Here is an 18985-nt window from a genome sequence, read left to right on the forward strand (position 1 = left end):
CTGGGGAAAGCGAGGAAGCCACAGCATCCTTGACTTGCCCTGAAAAAGGCTAGAAGCTGCCTGGAGAAGGCATGCAGGAGGGACCAGGCAGACACCCACAGAGTGGGGTTCCCCCCAAACCCTGCGGAGGGCTGCGCCCGCCCCTACTTACAGGAAATACAGAGACTTCAGCCCTGCAAACGTCGCGGGGATGATCGTGGCAATCCTGTTGTTGTCCAGCATCCTAGAAGGAGAAGAGGAAAAGTGAGAGGAGGGCACCCAGAGAAGGTGAGGAGGCAGTGGGAAACCCCTGTGTTTAGCACTCGCATTTCCCCAGCAGGAGGGGGCCCCATCCCTTCTCCCCCGCCAGCTTCCATGGACACCCATCCCTGGGCAGGGGGCTGCCCCCCTCTGAAGCCCTTTCATCCCCCTTTGAATCCTGCCCGGGCAGCCCTGGCTGAAGCGTTAGATCCAGCTGCAGAGTCTGGATTCCTTCACAGTCAGGGTCTGTTGGATTTTTCCTCTCTTCTGCTGTGAAATAAAGATAAATTAGAAACCATTTGGGGAATTCAGGCCCGTGCTGGGCTTCTCAAAAGTCCTCTGGCTTGTGTGCACCACAGACCACCCTCTGTGAGCTGCTCATCCTTCTGTTTTCCCTCTTTGATTTACGGAATAACTGAGCTGGTCCCATGGCAAGTAAGAGGAGGGAAGCCTGGGGAGGTGGCAGATCTGCCCGAGCTGTTCCTGCAAACGCAGAAGAGGAACAAACCACCTTGTAAAGTGGCCTTTATGGTTTCTTTTCTGTAGAGAAATCTTTTATAAGCTCCGTGTGTAAAACCACACACCACAGGGGCCCAGTCACGAGAGCCTTTGAGAATAAACAGAAGGGAAGGATATTAGCTGTACTTTCAATTTAGGCGTATATTTTTCAAGGTGATGGAGCTGCAAATCTCCATGTTTAACAGCGCACTTAAAGTCTTTTTATATACAAACCTCCGGTGCTCCAGCCCGGGAGCTGAGGCTGTCTCTGCACGAAGCCCATCACTGCACCCTGCCGCTGCCGCTCCGCACAGACAAGGGGAGCGCAGCACGGCGAGCCCCCGTGGGGACCAGCCGGCCACAACGAGACTTTGGACAAGACCACGTCCAGTCTGTGCTAAACCTGACCCCAGTAATAGGGGAGGGAAACCCCAACAGGAGTTTCATAAAAGATCCGCAGCAGAGGCCAAGCATGCCCTGGTCCCCAGAGCTGGTGGGGAAAGTGAGGAGGTGGAGACCCAGCCAGGCATCGCACCCATCGCCACCACGGCCCCCAGCACGGGCATGCTACCACAGACACCCCGAAAGCATCTTGTCCATTTTTTCCCCCGCTAAGGAAATAAAACTATGGTAAATGCAAGGAAGAGTTTGGATCAGTCACATCTTCTGATGCTGTTGAGACTGGCAGAGGAACTCACAGCCACTCGAGGTGACGCAGGTCCTCAAAAACCCGGGGCTTCAGCTGCGTGATCCTATTGTGGCTGAGGAACCTGGAACCAATGTAGAGGAGGAGAGCGATCCTCAGCCACCACTGCCGATTAAACCCACTTTTGCTACAGCTGTTTTTCCCGAGCTGCCCACGGCCCCTGGCTTTAGGTGCCCATGGCACCGTCTCCCTTAGCAGCTCAAACACAGGATCTCAGCTCAGGCTGGATAGGATGGGAACAGCCATGTTTCTAGGAGGGAAAATGCTTCTGCTCTGCTCCACATTCACCCAAAATACATGCAACTCCATCTTAAAGCACGCTTGATACAGACTCTGGCAGGAACAAGAGAAAGGACTCAGAACGTGGCCTCAAGCCGGCTGTGCTGTGAGCCTTCGTGCCAAGAGGAGCTGAGCACTGTGTTCGTCGCAGGGCTCCCCTCCCCAGGGCCCCGTAACACAGACAACTTTACTTACAACATTTTAAGCTGAGAAAGTCCAGCAAAGGCTTTGGGTGAGATCAATTGGATCCTGTTTTTTTGCAAAAACCTATTTAAAAACAAACAAACAAACAAACAAACCAAAACAGAACAGGAAAGAGATTGAAGAAGTATGTTTTCTAAGGGATTCTTGGGGTCCTCGGTCACCAGGGAAGAGAGTGGTGTGCCTACATCTGCAGGACACTAGGTGTGATGCTGTTCCCTGCCCAGCATCACGGGCTGGCTGTCCCCAGTAGTGCTCGGGGATGGAGGTTGGAGGTCCAGGCTGCAGCCCTTGCTCTGCCACGGGCTTCTTGTCTCTAGTGGCCCTGGAGAGACTGCTTCCCCCCCCCCCCCCCGCCTCATTTACTCCATGCAAAGGAAAGGAAGCTGAAAATACAGATCCCTGATGGTCACAAGCAGCTGCTGCGAGCTGCTTCACACGCTTGTTCCTCTACACATGGCCCCACCACTGCTGACCTGTGCATCCACTGCTCTCCCCTTTTATCACAAACAAGCCAGAGAGCAGGATAAAGAGGGCGGTACTCACAGCTTCTTCAGACTCCTGTACCTGCCAAACTGATTGTCCAGCAGAGCACGGATTTTATTTTTCTTCAGGTCCCTAGCAGGAAAACAGAAGGAAAAAAATTCAAACTCAGGGCCAGCAGACTAGGACAGAGGAGAGGCTTTTATCAACGGAGAACAGTGAAGACTGGACCTCCTCTTCTTGTGCAATACAAACAAAATACAAGGCAGCTGCTCTTCGTTAATGCTACATTGCTAATCACCTGCCCAATCTGCAAGCATTATTTGCTGCAGATGGGTTTTTCCACACTCTCCTCCCTTCCTAAGCCCTTGCTAGGTGTAAAGGCATCCCAGCCCTGGACCTCCCCGACAGTCTCCAACCCTGTGCATCTCAGTTGGAGGCTTGGCAGCGAAGGCAGTTCCCCAGTCCTCATCCCGGCCAGGATCCAGCCATTCCCTGCTCCCAGCTCAGTGCTGTTGTGGGAGGGTTGCAGTGAGCAGCTGAAGCTCAGCAGAGAGTGGTCTGTTGGTGTGGAAAGGGCTCTTTGCTTCTTTGGATGCAGGGACAAGTAAAAGCCAGGGGTTTTATTTCCTTCCCTCTAAGCTTGTTTTCCTGCCGGGTGGCAGTGCATGTCCCACGTGTGCCTCTCCTGAGGGAGAGGGGTGCGTGCACCCGCTGCTACTCACATCCTGGTCACGTTGGAGGAGACCCAGGGGACAGTGGCGAGGTCCTGCTCGGTGCAGTCTACAGCACTTCCCCAGCACCGGCACCGCTCTGGGAAGAGCTCCAGCCCTGTGAGCAAGCAGAGGAGATTCACTGGGGGGAGGGCACAGGGGGCCCGTGCAGGGCAGGGGACACCCATGGGCTGGGGAAGGATGCCCAGCCCTGGGGAGGATGGCTTACAGCAGGCATCACCCTCGTCTTCCACCGCCATCCTGCCGCTCCTGGCAGCCAGCATGTCGCCCAAGATCTGCAGCCAGCCGCTGTCATCCACTGCAGGGCAGAGGGTGCAGACCACCGTTAGAGGCACACGGACATCAGCGCGGAGCAAAAACCCCGGCAGCCTCGGGAGAGGGTACTGCATCACACGAAGCCTGAGATCTGGCTCCAGCCCCACAGCTGCACCGGGGCAGAACAGGGATTCATCCAGCCCCGTGGCATGTCTCCAAGCACAGCCACAAGAAAATTTTCTTTCCTCTATCTCTAGCACCCCAACTACCCACTTTAAGGATATCCTGAGCCAGACGCTGCATCCATGCTGCTCAGTTAACCAGCTCCCAGAGGGTACAAATTTGTCCAGTCTCTAATTCATTTCCACTCCTAGACTCAGCATCCCTGAGCAAAGAGCTCCACAGTGGCACTGTGCATCGTGCAAAAAAAAAAAAGAACTCATTTTGTGTTTTTAAATCTGCTGAACCCGTGTGTCTGTACTGGTAGTTCAGAGCCCCTCTGCTCCTCTATCTTTCCACCACCACCCAGAAATAACAGCCCCAACCTTGTAGCAACAAAGGTCTTCGGCACCCCAGCCTGGGAGAATCCCTGACGGATGAGTGTGCCGGGATGGTGTGCAAACACAATAGCCGGGGAAGCAGCTGGAAAACAGAGCATATCCAGGATTCCTCATGCTTCCCAGGGGAAGAGCAAGCTCTGCTCTAATACACTCGTGGTCCCGGATCCTGGCATTCCCGGGCTTGGGGGTTACTCACTCTGAGGGCATCCCTCTTTGCGAGGGGCTTGCTGCTTACCGCAGTTCTCCTCGTCAGCTCCGTTGTCGCAGTCATCCTCCCCGTTGCAGTGCAGGGCCTGGGGCAGGCAGACGGAGAGGTTGCCGCAGGGAAACTGCCCCAAGGGACACACGTGCCTGTCCTGCCGGGAGTGGATCAGAGGCGGCTCTGCCCAAGGAAGAGGAGATGCTCAGCGCTGGGGCATCACCTCCAACCCCTGGACCCCTCACAGATGCTGTGCCGTTGCCTTCAGGGCACTGAGCTCCTGGGGCTGCAGCCTACTTGGTGGCCAGCTCTGGTGACTTTCAGGGCAGATTAGGGCTGGGGGGCTGAAGGGTGCCTGCGCTGCTGCTGAGGACCAGCATTGCCACACCAGTGCCCCGCGAGACTGTGCTCCGGCCAGAGCAAGCATGAGCTGATGGGGTGCTGGAGACCACCGAGGAGGCACGGGCATGCCCCAGGGGAAAAGAAGGACCCAAACTCTTGCTTTCAGAGCACTTTTAGCTGCAAAATGCCAACCTGGAGCCCAGGTGTGCAGGAAGAGACAGTTCTGCTGAGGAATGCATGGAAATGGAGAGCTCCAACAAACTGGCCACCCCATCCCTCCTCCCCAGGCCACCCCCCTCCCCGAGGGGCAGCCCCGTCCCCCGGTGCAAAGCTGTCGGGGCAGCTCCGGCTCCCCTTTTCCTGGGTCCTTTCCATCAGAGCCATCAAAGGTAATCAGCTTCAGGGCCCTGTTCGTTAATATCCTGCAATTATCCGTGGCAGAGGCACGCTTCAGATCCAGCTAAACGTTTCCACAGCCAGCTTTGATCAAGGCCCTGGGAAGTGGGAGCTATCAGGCACCGGGGGAATAAGGCTGGGGGGGGGGGAGGGAGGGCGCAGCTTGTCACTCAGGATATTCTCCAACTGCCAGGCTATTAATGGCTAATGGCACATGCTATAATTAAAAGCACTTTGTCTCACTCACACCTCCCCTCCCCCCGTTAACCATCCCATCAGCAAGCACTGGCATGATGGAGACTGGAGAGGATGCAGGGGTGACTGGTGGGGACTTCCAATGCCCCTGTGGGCAGCATCGCATGGACGTGGCCCCCTCTGGCTGGCCCAGCAGCCAAACTGTGGGTACCCCATCCACCCCAGTGACATTTTCCCACAGACAGGTCGTGCCTGGACCTGAGGAAGTTTTCCATTAGACTAGAAACATCCCCGCGTTCTGCAATAGCCGGCTGAGGCAGATGTAATCGGCGCACACTGCCTGAATCCCTGCCTGGACTTCTCTGATGGCCGGGCGTCCTGCAAGACTTTCCAGGGATTCACTGACGCATCTGGGTGTTTGTTCAGGGGAAAATAAGGACTTCCAAATCTATGCAAATCTATGGCTTTAATCAGCATGATTCAAAGTGTTTTAAGATTTGGAGTAGAATGTATTGCGGCCCCATAAATCTTTCCTGAAAACTGGAGCCATTCCAAGCACCTCTGGAAAGCATCTCCATCCACTTGACGCCATAAAGCGGGTCCAAGTGACATTTTTAACGGACCCACGCCATTGCTCCTCTTTGTCTCCCACCTTGAGTCAGCTGGGACCCCACATCCCAACCATGGGGCAGCCTGGGGCACGAAGGGAAACCCCATTTCTATAGGGCTGTGAAGGCTGAGCTGTTGCCTTGCCTGGGCCATGGGAGCTGGCGGGGGAGCAGCTCTCCCTCCCCGGCTGGGGACACCTTGGGCTGACCTGACCCTGCAGGGAGCTCCCGTGCCGGGGGATCTGCACTGTCAGAAAGAGCCATGCCCGTTTTACCCCAAAGTAAAAAAGTCTGGGTTGTGGCCTTGGTACAGCTTGTGTAGTACACAGGGCTTTCGGAGATCTGTGTTCTGGAAGTGCCTGCCTTTGACTAGTCTTTTTGCAAACCGAGTGGTAATTTTAGATTTTTATAAGTGCTTGTGGCTATACTTCTGTATTAGATGTGTCTAAACCCACGGCGGTATCACACGCGCTACCGCAAAACACTGAAACGCGTAACAACTGTTAAATGAATTACTGCCTGCCTGGGACATTAAAAAGCATATCTGCTATTAAATGTTGCAAAAAATTTGTCACTGAAAATTCATTTAAGCATGATCTTTTGTTCCTTTAGCTGGGAGCAAGAACATCCATTTTCTTCTGATAACACAGCAGACGCGAGTCGCGGCTGTGACAGACATGGCACCGGAGATGCCGGCGAGGGCCACTGCCTGTGCTGGAGGTCTTCCCTTCCCAGCCTGCAAATGTCACGACAACATCACATATACCTAAAAGAAGGAAGACATGAGCGGGGATGTGGCCGTTTCTCTCTGGTGAGTGGTGCAGGCAGCGCAGGCAGCTCCTGCTCCAGTGGCATTTCCCAGGGCATTAACCCCCTTACCCGCCAGCCTCGTCCTAGACCTCTCCGTAGTGCGGAGCCTCAGCGACTTTAAACGCTTCTGGGCACGATTCTGCTTTACAAAGCCAAACCTCTCCAAGAAGACAGACACAGACAGACATCTCCTGCATGATGATGGACCAGTCGTTTAGCACCACAGCGTCTTACTCGTAAAGAGCAAATTTTGGTACACCCAAAGCCCGGAGGGGTGCGGTGAGGGCTGGTGTTCTCCAGATTACATCAGCTTTGGAATGGGGGGGATGTGTTCTGGGCTGTGCGCTATGGGAATACCACAGGGAGAGTGAGAGAAGGGCAGGCGGTGCCCATGGATGTTGCTCCCTGGTGTGGGCTCCTGCAAAGTCGTGGTGCCAGGCTCTGCACGACCCTGTGCGCGGCCTTCCCTGCTTGCACTGCTCCAAAATGAACAGGGCTTTCGAGCTGCCAACCTCCATCCTGCTGGGAAGCAACAGAAATGTCACCATCAGCATGAAATTATTCACCCAGGATGAAGCCGGTACCTGGAATAACACCTCACTCGGAGGTGCCTCCTCCAGCAATGGTGTGACTCACACCAGCTCCTCCCAGAGGGTCAGACTGAACAGGGCTGGGCTGCTGCCCAAAACCAGGGGGTGGGGAAAGGGAAAATCCATCATTTACCTCTACCTGTTAGTTATAACTGATCTGGAAGGGGAATTGATTTTGCCAGATTTCATTTTACACACTAAAACCAGCACTGCAGCAGCATACAAAAAAATGCTTTACAAGGAGCGGGGCTGGTGCCCACGGAGTTGCTCTCTGCCGGCAGGTCGAGACCGGTCACCAGAGGCTCAGGATGTGTGAATCAGTAGCTAAGCAAGGACACCCATCCAAGGAAGAAAAAAACTCATGGAAAACTCTGGTACATGGATATCTCGTAGGGGGCATGCATGAGAAAATGCTCCAGAAAATTAATGTGTTGCAAGATGGACAAATGCAAACTCCTCATGTGTGACTGCTCCTGTTGATTTTCCTAAGCACTTATTTCTCTGAGGCAACGAATACAATAAAAATTTGAGCCAACTGTAAGTGTATTTCTAATAGAACTGTTGAGTGTTAATGCTTCAATAAAAGAGTTTTATCATATTTATTAAAAATGCCTCATGCTGGCAGATCACACCCAATAATAAAAGCAAGTGCAAAAAACTAAATAAAATGACGTTTGCATCAAACCAGTTCAAGTCTGGTCTGTGTATCAGTGTGAATTACCTGCGAGAGGCTCCTCAACACGAAACCTCCCCGTGGGTGCTCGCAGCAAGCGCCACCGAGTGCTGCGCAGGACCCTGCCACAGCCCACGGGTGCAACGCCGGGAGGGCTCCTGCTCACGCAGGTACTTGCTTAGGACCCCCCCGACTCCCTTCGCAGCATCCCACATGCTAAACGCGCTGGCACCGGTTTGTGTTAGGGGCAGGGGCAGCTCCCGCCATGCTGCAGCCAGCGCAGAGATCCCCAAGCACTCCTGAAGACAGCCTTCAGTCTGTCAGCAAGTTTGCTGAACTATTTAATGCGCTTTCTCGCGTGCGTGTTTTTAAGCATGTCTGCAGTGGCCCTGCTGCTCCCTCGATTGCTATCTCAGCTGGCCTGTCCCCCCCTCACTCTGGCAGGCTTTGGCACAGCTCCGCAGGATCCCTGCGAGATATACACCTAACCAGTGAATTGAAACCTGGACAAAGATTAGGGGCAATTAAGAGCATCTCTCTGCAATCTGCCAAATGGGAAACCTCTTAAGAGAGGCCAGAGCAGTGGAAGGAGAAATGAGATTTTGGAGGTGCCATCGGGTCCTGTCCTTGCAGGCAGCAGAGGCGACGGCTGGCAGAGAGCAGGGCTTGTAAGGAAAAACATGTCTCCTTATTACAGTGTCTTAGGTGATGAAGGAGTCAGAAAACAAAAACAGTGGCAGGGGGGCAGGTAGGGATAGTAGAAGACCCCTGGCTCTTGCCCTCTTGCAGCCCCGCAGAGGGAAGCATGTCCCTTACCCTCTCCAAGTCCTGTGAATGGAAGCAGATCTGACCCCAGCCCTAAGAGCTGAGCTCAAGGTGCTCCAGAGGAATTTTTTCCTGTCTCGGTTCCATTTCTAGTTATCCAGGGAGGCCATTTCTAGTTATCCAGGGAGGCTCTCTGTTGCATACTGTCATGTCACACAGGTTTCTGGCTGTTTTCTTAGTTTGAATTTATGTAGGACCCACAGAAGGCAACAGGAACCTTTCCAGGGCCTCCAGGTCCCTATTGCAGAGAGCATATCCACATATGGAGCTATGTAAATACTAAGAGAGAGGAGTTTATACATATATACATATAAACACAGATAGCTTATATTTTTTTTCAGGAACGATGCTCAAGCCCCAGATTTCCAGCTGACCTGAGGTTTTCCAGCCACCCCCATAGTACCTCATTCTGCATTAACCCCCCCTCAGGGCTACAGAAACCAGGGACCGTGCAGGACATCAGAGAAACAGCCCGAGACGGCAGTGGAGGTTGTGAAATAAAAGAAAAACCCGAAACAACCAACCAGAGGAAAACTGTGTTTCAGGCAAGGTAAAACGCTAAGAAGACAGGCAATTTTCATATGATGCAGCCTATTAGATAAACTGACTTTCCCTGGCAAAGGCGGGATGGGGTGGGCACAGGCACTGTGCCGCAGTGGGGACCCTCCTGCCCCGGCTCTGCAGGGCCACAGAAGGAAGCACAGCCAGAGGAGGCAGCCAAATGCAGCCGGGATTAACCTCAGCATCTGTCTCGACTTTTCACGAGGGCCACCCAGGATTGTAAACGAAGCCCACGCATCGCCAAGAAAACAGCCGTGACCAAATCCTCTAGAAACTAACAGGCTGAATGAAACATGCCTTCCGTCTGCATTGCCTCTGTCTGCAAAGAAACCGTGGAAGTTCTGCCAGCAAAGTCCCGGAGCCGCAGGATGTGGCTGGGGCGATGCATCGCCCGTCCCGCTCGTCTCTAGCGCCCAGGTTCTCCGCACCACGGGGCATCCCCGTCACCCCCCGGCCGGGACTGCAGCCCCCTTCTCACCGCACACCACACACAATTCCCCTACCAAGGTGGGCTGAGCTGCACCCAAAGCAAACCACTCTAAAGGAGACGCAAACAATTAATTGTTTGATCGGGGAGAAAGGTTTAACCCTCCTCTCTCTCCCACAGGGGAGGGAACAGTTTGTATTGCCGTTCACAAAAGTAAATCACAACAAATCAGGCTAAAATAGAAATAGCGCAGAGCTCCTGCCTTTATACCACCCCCCTTCCTAATTTCCAACAAAAAGTGTCATTTTTTCGATCTGGTTTTTGTCCACCACTCCCTCCCCTCGCAGACTGTAACATCAGCGCAGCGGCTGCCTCTGCTCCCCCTCCACTCCTGTGCTCACTCTCTCTTCTCTTGAATAAAAGGCAGAATCACAATTTGCAGCTAATCTCTGGGTTTACAGGTAACACGGATGCCCAGGAAAGCAAGCGGTGAGCAGTGCCGAGAGCAGCATTAACGGGCACAACAACTCTCCTCACAGGACAGCACTTTCTTGGTGGAGCACGGCCGTTTCCAGGCAGCCAGCATCCCTGTGCCATGATCTGTATTAAAATCCTACTATAAAATTCTCCACGCGCACACCCCCCTCCAACATCCCAGTCAATGGGCCTGATTTCCTCTCCGCTTTGGATGATGTGACCTGCAAAGACAGCCACTTACTTGTAGCAGCGTAGAAAAGCGATGGCAGAACGATCAGGAGCAGCCTCATGTCAGCAGCCACCGGCAGGGCAGTCCCCGGCCCCGAAAGCCTTGGAAACCTCCTGGGCTGCCGGGCAGCAGAGGGAGGATGGAAGGGGAATGTGGAGATGCTGCAGGTCCTCTGCTGCTAACATACACGAGTGCACCGACGTCTCCCAGGAGTGCACACACCAGGGATGCTACAGGTTGTCACCGGTCCCCAGGAAGCCACGCGCTGTGCAGCCATCACCCTCCTGAAGGCACCGGTGCAGCAGCGTTTGGGTGTATCTACAGCACCTCACAGCCTGCGTGGGACTCGGCACATAAAATCCAGCGAGGCGGTGTGCAGGGCAAGGAAGGAAGAGGAGAAGGAAATTAATCCAGTCGTTCATCAGGAGAGTGCAGCTCTTTGCCTGCGCTCTCCACCCCAGGGGCAGTGTGGGGCTGTGCTGTCCCACCTGCCCACCAGCCACCCTGGGTGCACGTCCCAGGGGAGCCCAGGGCCAGCCGGGGGGGGGGGGGGGGGAGGTGGGGAAGGAGAAGGAGGAGGAAAAGAAGGGGAGGAGAAGGAGGGCTGCTTCCTCCCCGAGAGGGCCCTCTGCTGGATTTGCCCTCAGTACCTGCACCCACCCATGTCTGGTGGCCGGACCAACATGACCCAGCAGAGGCATCTGCAGGGATCTCTGGCCCATCCCTGCGCTATGTGTCCCAGTCAGCTGTCCCAGTGCAGGGATGCAGCCCCAACAGGGCAGACACCACCCCAGACACCCACCATCTGAGCACACCTCAGGGTACTCAGACTTGTTGGGCTGGGGTCCAGGTGGGTTGCATCCTGCTCTCCCCACCGATGCTGTGGTCACCCTGTCCCCGTCCCTGTGCTGTCTGGGAGTCCCTGCCTGTCCCTTTGCCTCACCCACCTCTCCCAGGTCCCACCGTGCACACCCTGCCCCTGTCCCACCAGCACTCCAGGGGTGAGCAGAGAGGAGGATGAGAGGGGTGCTGTGCAGCCCACCCTGGGCACAGGTCCCCCAGCTGCTGGGGCTGTCCCTAGGCAGCCTGGCCGTGCCATCAGTGGGCATGAGTTCTGGCAGAGCCACCCCTTTTGCAGGCTGCCGGCCGTAGCTCCCCATGCCACATGGAAACCCCATGGACCAGGACAGTCAAAGCACAGGAGGGGGAGTTCCATGGATGGAACAGCTTCTGGGGCTCAAATTCACCCAAGCCTGGAGAAGGAGCAAGAGGAATCAGCATTTCACAGCTGGGGAGTGGGAGGGAGGAGGGGTGGTCCAGTCAGAGAGCAAACTCCTACCACGGCTTTGCTGTCCACCCTTGGCTCCCAGCCCATCTGCACAGTGAGCACAGGTCTCCTTGGAGTCTCCTTTCCCCAGCGTTTCCAAAGGCTTGTTACTGGTCCAGAAAATCTGTAGAAATGTACCCCCCCCCCCCACCCCGCTGCTGGAAAGCAAATCTTTACTCAGGTCACTACTGTCCCACCTCTTCTCAACCTGGAGATGTGTAGGATTAAATGATGTACATATCCCCCCTATTATTTGCACATTCCTACTAGTACATTCAAAGCTCAATAAACTTACCGAAATTCTTGTTGATGCTTCTAAACCAACTCAACGACTATTTCTACCCCTATTCCTGGTTGTCATTGGTACTGGCGCCCCTTTCCTCCACGTTGAAGGAAATGGGGTCCCAGAAACGCAGCCTTCCCTCCCGCCGCCATCTGCCTCCAGCCATGAGCCAGCCCTGCCGTGGCCGCAGCACAAGGAAGCAGGGAACAGCTTCCAAAAGAACATGACATAAAGTATTTGTGGCTCTACATCAAGTTGATTTAAGATCTAAGGGCACTTTGAAGCTAAAAGCCAGATAGGCTGAGACTGGTGGGGGAAGAGGAAATGGAAGAGAGGCAAAATACTTCATTTTTTTCAGAGAAGGAAAGAAGCTGTTGGAAAAAAAATTCTGTGCATACAAGTCTTAGACCCTCTGCAGAGGCTCTGCGATTCTGCTGCTGCAATTTAAAGCGATCACTTTGCTCCTGAGGGCTGGATGTGGGCTCAGTGTCAGGAGACAAACCCGCTTCTCTGCCCTAATGTTCAAGCTCGGGCATTTGCTGCTGGATGCCAAAGTGCCACACGACAGTGATTAAAAAGCTTTCGAACCTGCAGCCAGGGGGAAAAGAAAAAGAAAAAGAAAAATCAAAACTCTGAAATGAAAGCGTGTTTCAGGGACTGACATTTCTTCTGCAGACTTTTCAGGATCTCCCGTCCCAGGTCCCTGTGTGAAGCTGTGGTGCACCACAGAACTGAAAGTCATAACCCCCAGCAGCAGATGATGGGCCTGAGCTGAGGAACCTGCCTTCAGGCATCTCCTCATGGCACAAGGTATAGGCTGGGATTTTGGATGGCTTGTAGGCAAAACAGGGAGATCTCGGTAGCAAACTTCTTGCAAAGGTATGAAGGTGCAGGCTCAGGACTTTGCTCTGAAACTGGACCTGGCTGGAGATGCTCCATCAGGAACGGGAGCAAGGAAGCACCTTGTGGGGTTCCAGCTGGTGCAGAAAGGCACCCCACTTTACATCTTGTACTGCTTCCAACCCAACAGCAGAGCCTCCTCCCCACAGGAAGCCCAGCAGGAGCCAAGGGGCATCCATCTTCTCTTACACAAACCCCACATTTCATTGCTCTTCATCCAACTTGCTGTTCTTGCACCTCTTTGGGCTATCTCCATGGCCTGTTCTTTGCTCTGGCCCTTGACCAACCTTCTGTGCTCCGAGAGCCTTTCAGCTTTCTTCCCCCATGTTCCTGCAGGCTGTCAGCATCTTTACACCAAGTTTGTATTTCTTAACGTGAGCTTTGTTAATGGGCCAAAAAATTTCCGCCCTTTGGCAGCAATCTTCGTCCAGCTCGTGGGGACGCACCTCCCACCTACCCAGATGACGTATGGGCGTTGGACACCTCCCCACACGCGTTAAATCTCTGGGCTGCGAAGCCCAGCAATAAATTATGATATAGAGCCCCGAGGGGCTCGGAGAGGACTTGTGCAATCGCGTGGCATGGATTTATATCCCGGGATTTTAAAAAGCGTAACCTCTTTGCAGAGCTCCACAGTCATCTGCCGGGCAGCCTTCGCTCCAGCACAGCCACGCACAGTGCCTGCCCCCCCGCAGCGGTCCTTACCGTCTCCCTGGATAATGTTACTTCTGCGCAAATCACGTCAGTTTTTCTCTTTTACTTTGTCCTCCACTGGGATAATTCCTTGTGCCAAACCCCTCCGTTGTCACTCAGACCCGACTTTTTTTGGTCCTTCCTCCCCCCCCTCCGTTTGAGGCGAGTCTCTGCCTGCGTCTGAGGTCCCGAGCTGCGCATCACAGACCGGCTCCGCTCTCCCGTGGGTGTAGGGTGGGTGGACGTCAGCTGCGCGTGCAACGCCCCGCACGCCGCGCTCTGCTCGGCCAGGCACCCGCAGCGCCTGCCTTTGTCACGGCAGCTGATCTGGCTGCTGTGGGACTTGATCGTTTGGATGAAATTGTTAGTCTGGGGCCATGACTGGGTTTGTTCATCCATCCAACAACAGTCACAGCCCGCTGCCTCGCTCCCAGCCTGGGAAGCGGGATGCTGAGCTCAGCAGAACAGCCGTGGTTCAGTGTTATAATACAGAAATATGCTCATCAGCTGGAGAAATTGCCTCCGGAGGACGGGGCTGAGGCAGAGGAGGCAGATGTGAGGCTGATCTCTCTTTGCCTAAGTCAGCAGCCTCTTCCCACCCATCTGCCCATCCTCACCCTCCAGCTGAAGGAGCAGGCAGGTTTCCCCTCCCACCCAAACCTGAGCACGCTGGAGCCAGCGGCAGCGTTGTGCCCGAACACAGCTGGCTCCAGGCAAAGCTCTGAATCTTCAGAGCCAAACTCAGAGCAGCCTTTGAAACATCCCTGGTCTGTGGGTGTAACGACTGGTGCTGCCCAGCATCTCCCTCCCTCTGCCACCAACACCTCACCAGCCGGGGACAGGCACAGGCTCCGCTCCCATCTTCAGAGGAGAAGGATGGACCCTTCACAGCAGCAGTCCGTGCTGACAGCCATTCTGCACAACTGACTTCAGATGGACCAAAAAACCTGCAGGAATGGGGCAGTGCTGGTGAGACTTGAAGGATTAATCAATGAGGATGACGTCTGTGGCCAGGCAAGATGCTGGAAGTGTGCGTGTCAGTCCTGATTAAATCCTCTCTGCAGTTCTCCAGATGAAGCCCGTGCCGCCTGCGCGGTGCAGCAGTCACACCAACAGGCACAATGATTTCAGCATCCCTGCTGAACAGATGTCACCTGGTTCAAGGACAAGAAGGAAATTCAAGCATCTTTACCGCCTGACGCCAGCTGCAGGACATTTTTGGTAAACACGTTCATTTATGAATAAGAGAAAATGCTGCAAACTTGTACAGCACTCCCTGCCCCGCCAGTGCTGCACTGATGCCCTTAACAGGCACAGCTCCTCTCGGGCTGGGCTCCCTGCACCCAGCTTGGAGAAGGCTTGCCACGTGTCCCATAGGGCAGTGAGTGGTCCCAGCAGGCAGCAGTGCTCCCAAGGGATCAGCCCACTTAAAAACACAAATTACCTGTCTGCAGCTTCCAGCAGAGCAGCACCTCAGCGGGTCTCTGCATTCCTCTTCTGTCCTTGGAGGTAACCCTCCAGGGTGAAGGGAAATGGAGAAGAGGACAAATGGGAGAAAATACAGATTTAACTGGTGCTTTGAAAGGTAAAAAAAGGAACCTGGGAAAAGTTCAATTCCCTTATCAGACATATTAACAGCAAAAAAGAGCTAGAGACAATGAACTTGAAAATACCTTCCTCCAAAAAATTCATTTATCAGCTGGCAGAAGAGAACAGGGGGGAAGAGGGTCACAGGTTTGAGACTGCCAGGTAACAAGCAAACGGGCAGGAGAAGCCTCTCCCTGCTGAACTATAAGAAAACACAGTAATAATTAACAACACATGCATTTGTACACAATCTTCCCCCTGGACAGTCCATCTACACGCACATCGCCTGTCCACCTCTCCGATACAGACCAGTTAATGGCTCCCAGAAACCACTTTGTGTCTAATAAGCAGAAACTGATGACTTAACTGCACAGTGCGAATCAGAGGCAGCATCAGATACCCCCTGGAAAGAGGGGCAGCAGGGAGAGCACCACTCCTTTCTCTGCAAAGCCAGTCTGTTAGGAATACTGCATCCTGCAGTTGCTCTGATCCACCTGTAACCAAATCTTCCTCCCTCGTGCCCTAAAAAGATGCAATGTCCTGGACTTCCTTCCTGCATGGGGCCTGTCCTCCAGCAGGCACATCTGGGTTTGCCTCATCTGGCTATCACCAGCAGCTGCTGCAGTCCCCGTTCCCCAAACTTGGAGGCTTCACTGCTTTGAAAAAACAGCGATGAAAATGAAAAATACCAAGAGGAGTAGAAAGTGGGTTTTGTGGTGATATATTTTTTTCCCCCCATTTCCTTCTTCCTTATAAACTTTGAAAGCACAGATGAGAAATGGGAGTAGAGCAGCAGGCCCATGCAGAGATGCAAAGCTGCTCTTCCCTTCCTTGCCAGCACCACCTGGAGCAAAGGGGGGCCCTATCCAGCCCAGCAGCCTCACCTTAACCTCCCAAGTCCTCCCCAGGCTGAGCAGCAGCACTTTTGCCCCCCATTGCCACTCCACACAGCTACAGGAGAAGCGGACTCAGTCTCTGCTGCCTCTCTGCTGGTGAGGTCCCCTGCACATCTGGGCAGGTGCCCTGCAGGTGTTTGGGCGGCTCACACCACTTCAGCCCTGTTCCTTTTTCTGTCAACAACAGATAATATTCCTGGAGGTGCCAAGGGAGGTATGTACATATGCTGGGTAGGGGTTTGCTCCCCGGACAAGTGAGAAGACAGTTTCTGCCGTTCCTCGCTAGAGTGACTGAAAGCTGCATCGCTGCTGGAGTGCATCCCCCGTAAGCCAGAGCCCGCAGCATCACTGCCTACAGGACTGGGAATCACAGCACCTTTCCCATCGGCAGCCCTCTCCGGCTGGGGCCAAGGAGCAATAACGAAGGCTCCTTTACACCTATTTTTTCCCTGGCTGGGTAAGAAGCAATTGCTGTCCCTCACTTCGCAGCTGGGGAGACTAAAGTCCAGAGGAGAAAGGCTCAGAGATGACACTATGACAGCAACAGAGCAGAGGTCTCCAGCCCCAGCGAACAGTTCCCAAGTCCATCAGGAGCCAAAGCTCCTGGAGAGGGCTGGCTTTATCCCAGACCTGGGGGGCTGTAAGGAATGCCCCAAAGGCGCTGCAGAGCTGGGGAGGGTAAGGCATTCGGAGGGCACCGACGCCAGGGAAGGGGAGCACCACATGCAGCGACAGCCAGCCTTGCGGAAGCAGACAGGGCTGTATTTCGGAAAGGAGGGCTCTGCTGCAAACAGCGGTGCTGAGCTTTGTGTCGCTGCTGAGTCTTGGCCTCTTGCTCCTGCACAGCTCCAGAGGGTTTTTCTCTCCAAAACTGTGATGCTGCAGAGACAGGAGGTCTGGTCCCGACTGCCACAGCACAGGGGCTGGGGGAGCAAAGCCCAGACCGTGCGATGCTCACTGTCAGCACCGGGGTTGTGGTTTGCCCTGGGAAGCCACTTCCCACATCAGAAGTGCTTTTCCCTACCACACTACTTCACGGGTAAGGGGCAGAAATATCACATTAGCGAACACCATGAGGACTATACCAATGCTGTGGTACTTGCAGAGAAATCAGTCTGGACTCAGTAAGAGTGCCCCAAGCCACAATGTGAGCCAGACCTCACTCACATCGTCCTTACCCCAACTTTCCTGCTGCTGCTGCTGCTGCAGCAGAGCCACGTCCTGGCGTTGCTGGGGAGGTGGCAGGGCCAGCAGGAAGCTGTTGCCCTCCGTGTGTGAATTCCCACAGTTTCATGTTGTTCTACACTTCTCCTGCATATTATCGCTTTTTATCCTGCTGGAAAAAGAGATTGCACAAATCTGCCCAAAACCTGGAGGTACGTGGAGTCAGACAGGTCCCTGCTGGAAGGGGAAGGACCTGGGAACTGGAAGAAGTAGGAGGCAAAGTCTTTCTTAGGAGTAAGGGCTCTACTGCCTAATGAGATTCATACTCAAGGTTTGGCTGACTCATAGTCTTTAATAAACTCTAGCCTTGGTGGTGTAAAGAGGTTAGTTGGGGTGTTAGCTCCAGCTGGGGAGAAATGCTCTGCCTGCCTGTTCTCCTCCGCAGTCTCAGCTGAGCATTCCTTCTCTCTGAGGTTTCTGTGCTCTGCTACCGATGTGGCCATGCTTCACTGCTGCTAATTTCATTCTGTGGGCTGCAAAGCCATTTGAGGTTGAACACCCCCAACACCGATGGAAGTTTTAGCTATTACTACTACAAAACAGGACCGAAGAACATTTCCTTGCTGCACAAAGGCTGCTGTCTACACGTGCTCTGTGAAACAGGGTAAATGCTAGTGCGTGGTAGTCCAGCACACCTCTTACCATGAAGTTGTCATTTTAACGGTGTGCTGACACACCACCCCAGCACCCTGTGCCGGGCAGCCGCTGTGTGTGTGCAGATGAGGGGATGCGGTGGGACCTGCTGGAGTGCTCCCTGCAGAGCCTGCCGGCGAGGGTGGCAGCCAGGGCGAGGTCTTCGCGCTGAAATTCCAACCCCTTGGTGAAATAAGTCTCCACTGCCACTGAGACGAAAGCATAATATTACCTTAGCAGAACAGGCACTGAGAGGGAATTGGTAAGTTGAAAACAGAACCATTATAAAAGTTGGATGCCCAAAAGGATTCATAAAGGGAAACGCATGGTTGAAGCTGAAGAGAAGCATTAGCTTTACTTGAGTTAGCATTTGCATTGTAAATGCAAATGACCCCTGATCTTCTATGAGCTTTTACCAACATTACCATCCGCTGTCCTCAGGCCATAAGAGCCGGGGAGGAAGCACATGAACCCACCACCATCAGACCAGCGCTCACAGCTCCCAGAGCTGGGCAGAAATATGGTTGCAGACAACAAAGCTATAAATATCAAAGTGAAATAATTACCCCACTCATTTATGGTTTAAATTCTGAGAGACAAACAGAACCAGTTTCACCAGTGACCAACCGGGGTAGAGGTGGAGCAGCCTGTTACTACCGTGGGCTGTGCAACGGTTGGGAAGAAGCAGAACAAATTGCTAAAGCTGTTTAAGCTGGCACACTCTGCAGTTTCTTCCATATTTTGCAAACTTACATGTTTCTTACTTCTGCAGATCACTGCAGAATAAATCACAGGAAAGTATTTGGGCCATCAAGGCCTTTGCTTTCCAGTCGTCATGCTGAAATCATGTGAAATTGCCAACCTTAAAGCAGACAAGTTTGATCACAACACCTTCTTCTGATGTTGGATTTTAGACATAAGTACTGAGCTGTGCTGCTTTTTAGGGTTCATACCCTCTATTGCTTTAAGCATCTTGAGAGATACAGCCTTCTAAGTACCTTGCAGGAAGATGTTTGGAAGCCACCGTCACAGGGAAATACAGATTTTTCAGGCCCAGGAAAAGAATTGGCTCCCTGAAGGCCACCAGGTCTGGACAAGGATTGAGTCAGTTCCAGGCTTTATTGGGGAACCAGCATAACCTTCCTCTTGCTACT

General features: G+C 53.6%; 1 protein-coding gene across 1 annotated transcript in view; it reads right to left on the bottom strand.

The window, feature by feature from the left end:
• Positions 1-18985, bottom strand: part of LOC309676013 (relaxin receptor 1-like) — a gene marked incomplete at both ends in the record, with an annotated part of 40530 nt that overhangs the window by 8860 nt on the left and 12685 nt on the right. The window contains 7 exons of the mRNA XM_082488456.1: positions 152-223; positions 1437-1508; positions 1919-1990; positions 2471-2542; positions 3133-3238; positions 3350-3439; positions 4192-4338. Coding sequence (XP_082344582.1) covers positions 152-223; positions 1437-1508; positions 1919-1990; positions 2471-2542; positions 3133-3238; positions 3350-3439; positions 4192-4338 — 631 coding nt within the window. The remainder of the gene's footprint in view (positions 1-151; positions 224-1436; positions 1509-1918; positions 1991-2470; positions 2543-3132; positions 3239-3349; positions 3440-4191; positions 4339-18985) is intronic.

Source organism: Vanellus vanellus, assembly GCF_965231255.1.
Source record: "Vanellus vanellus genome assembly, chromosome: 10".
Taxonomy (NCBI): domain Eukaryota; kingdom Metazoa; phylum Chordata; class Aves; order Charadriiformes; family Charadriidae; genus Vanellus; species Vanellus vanellus.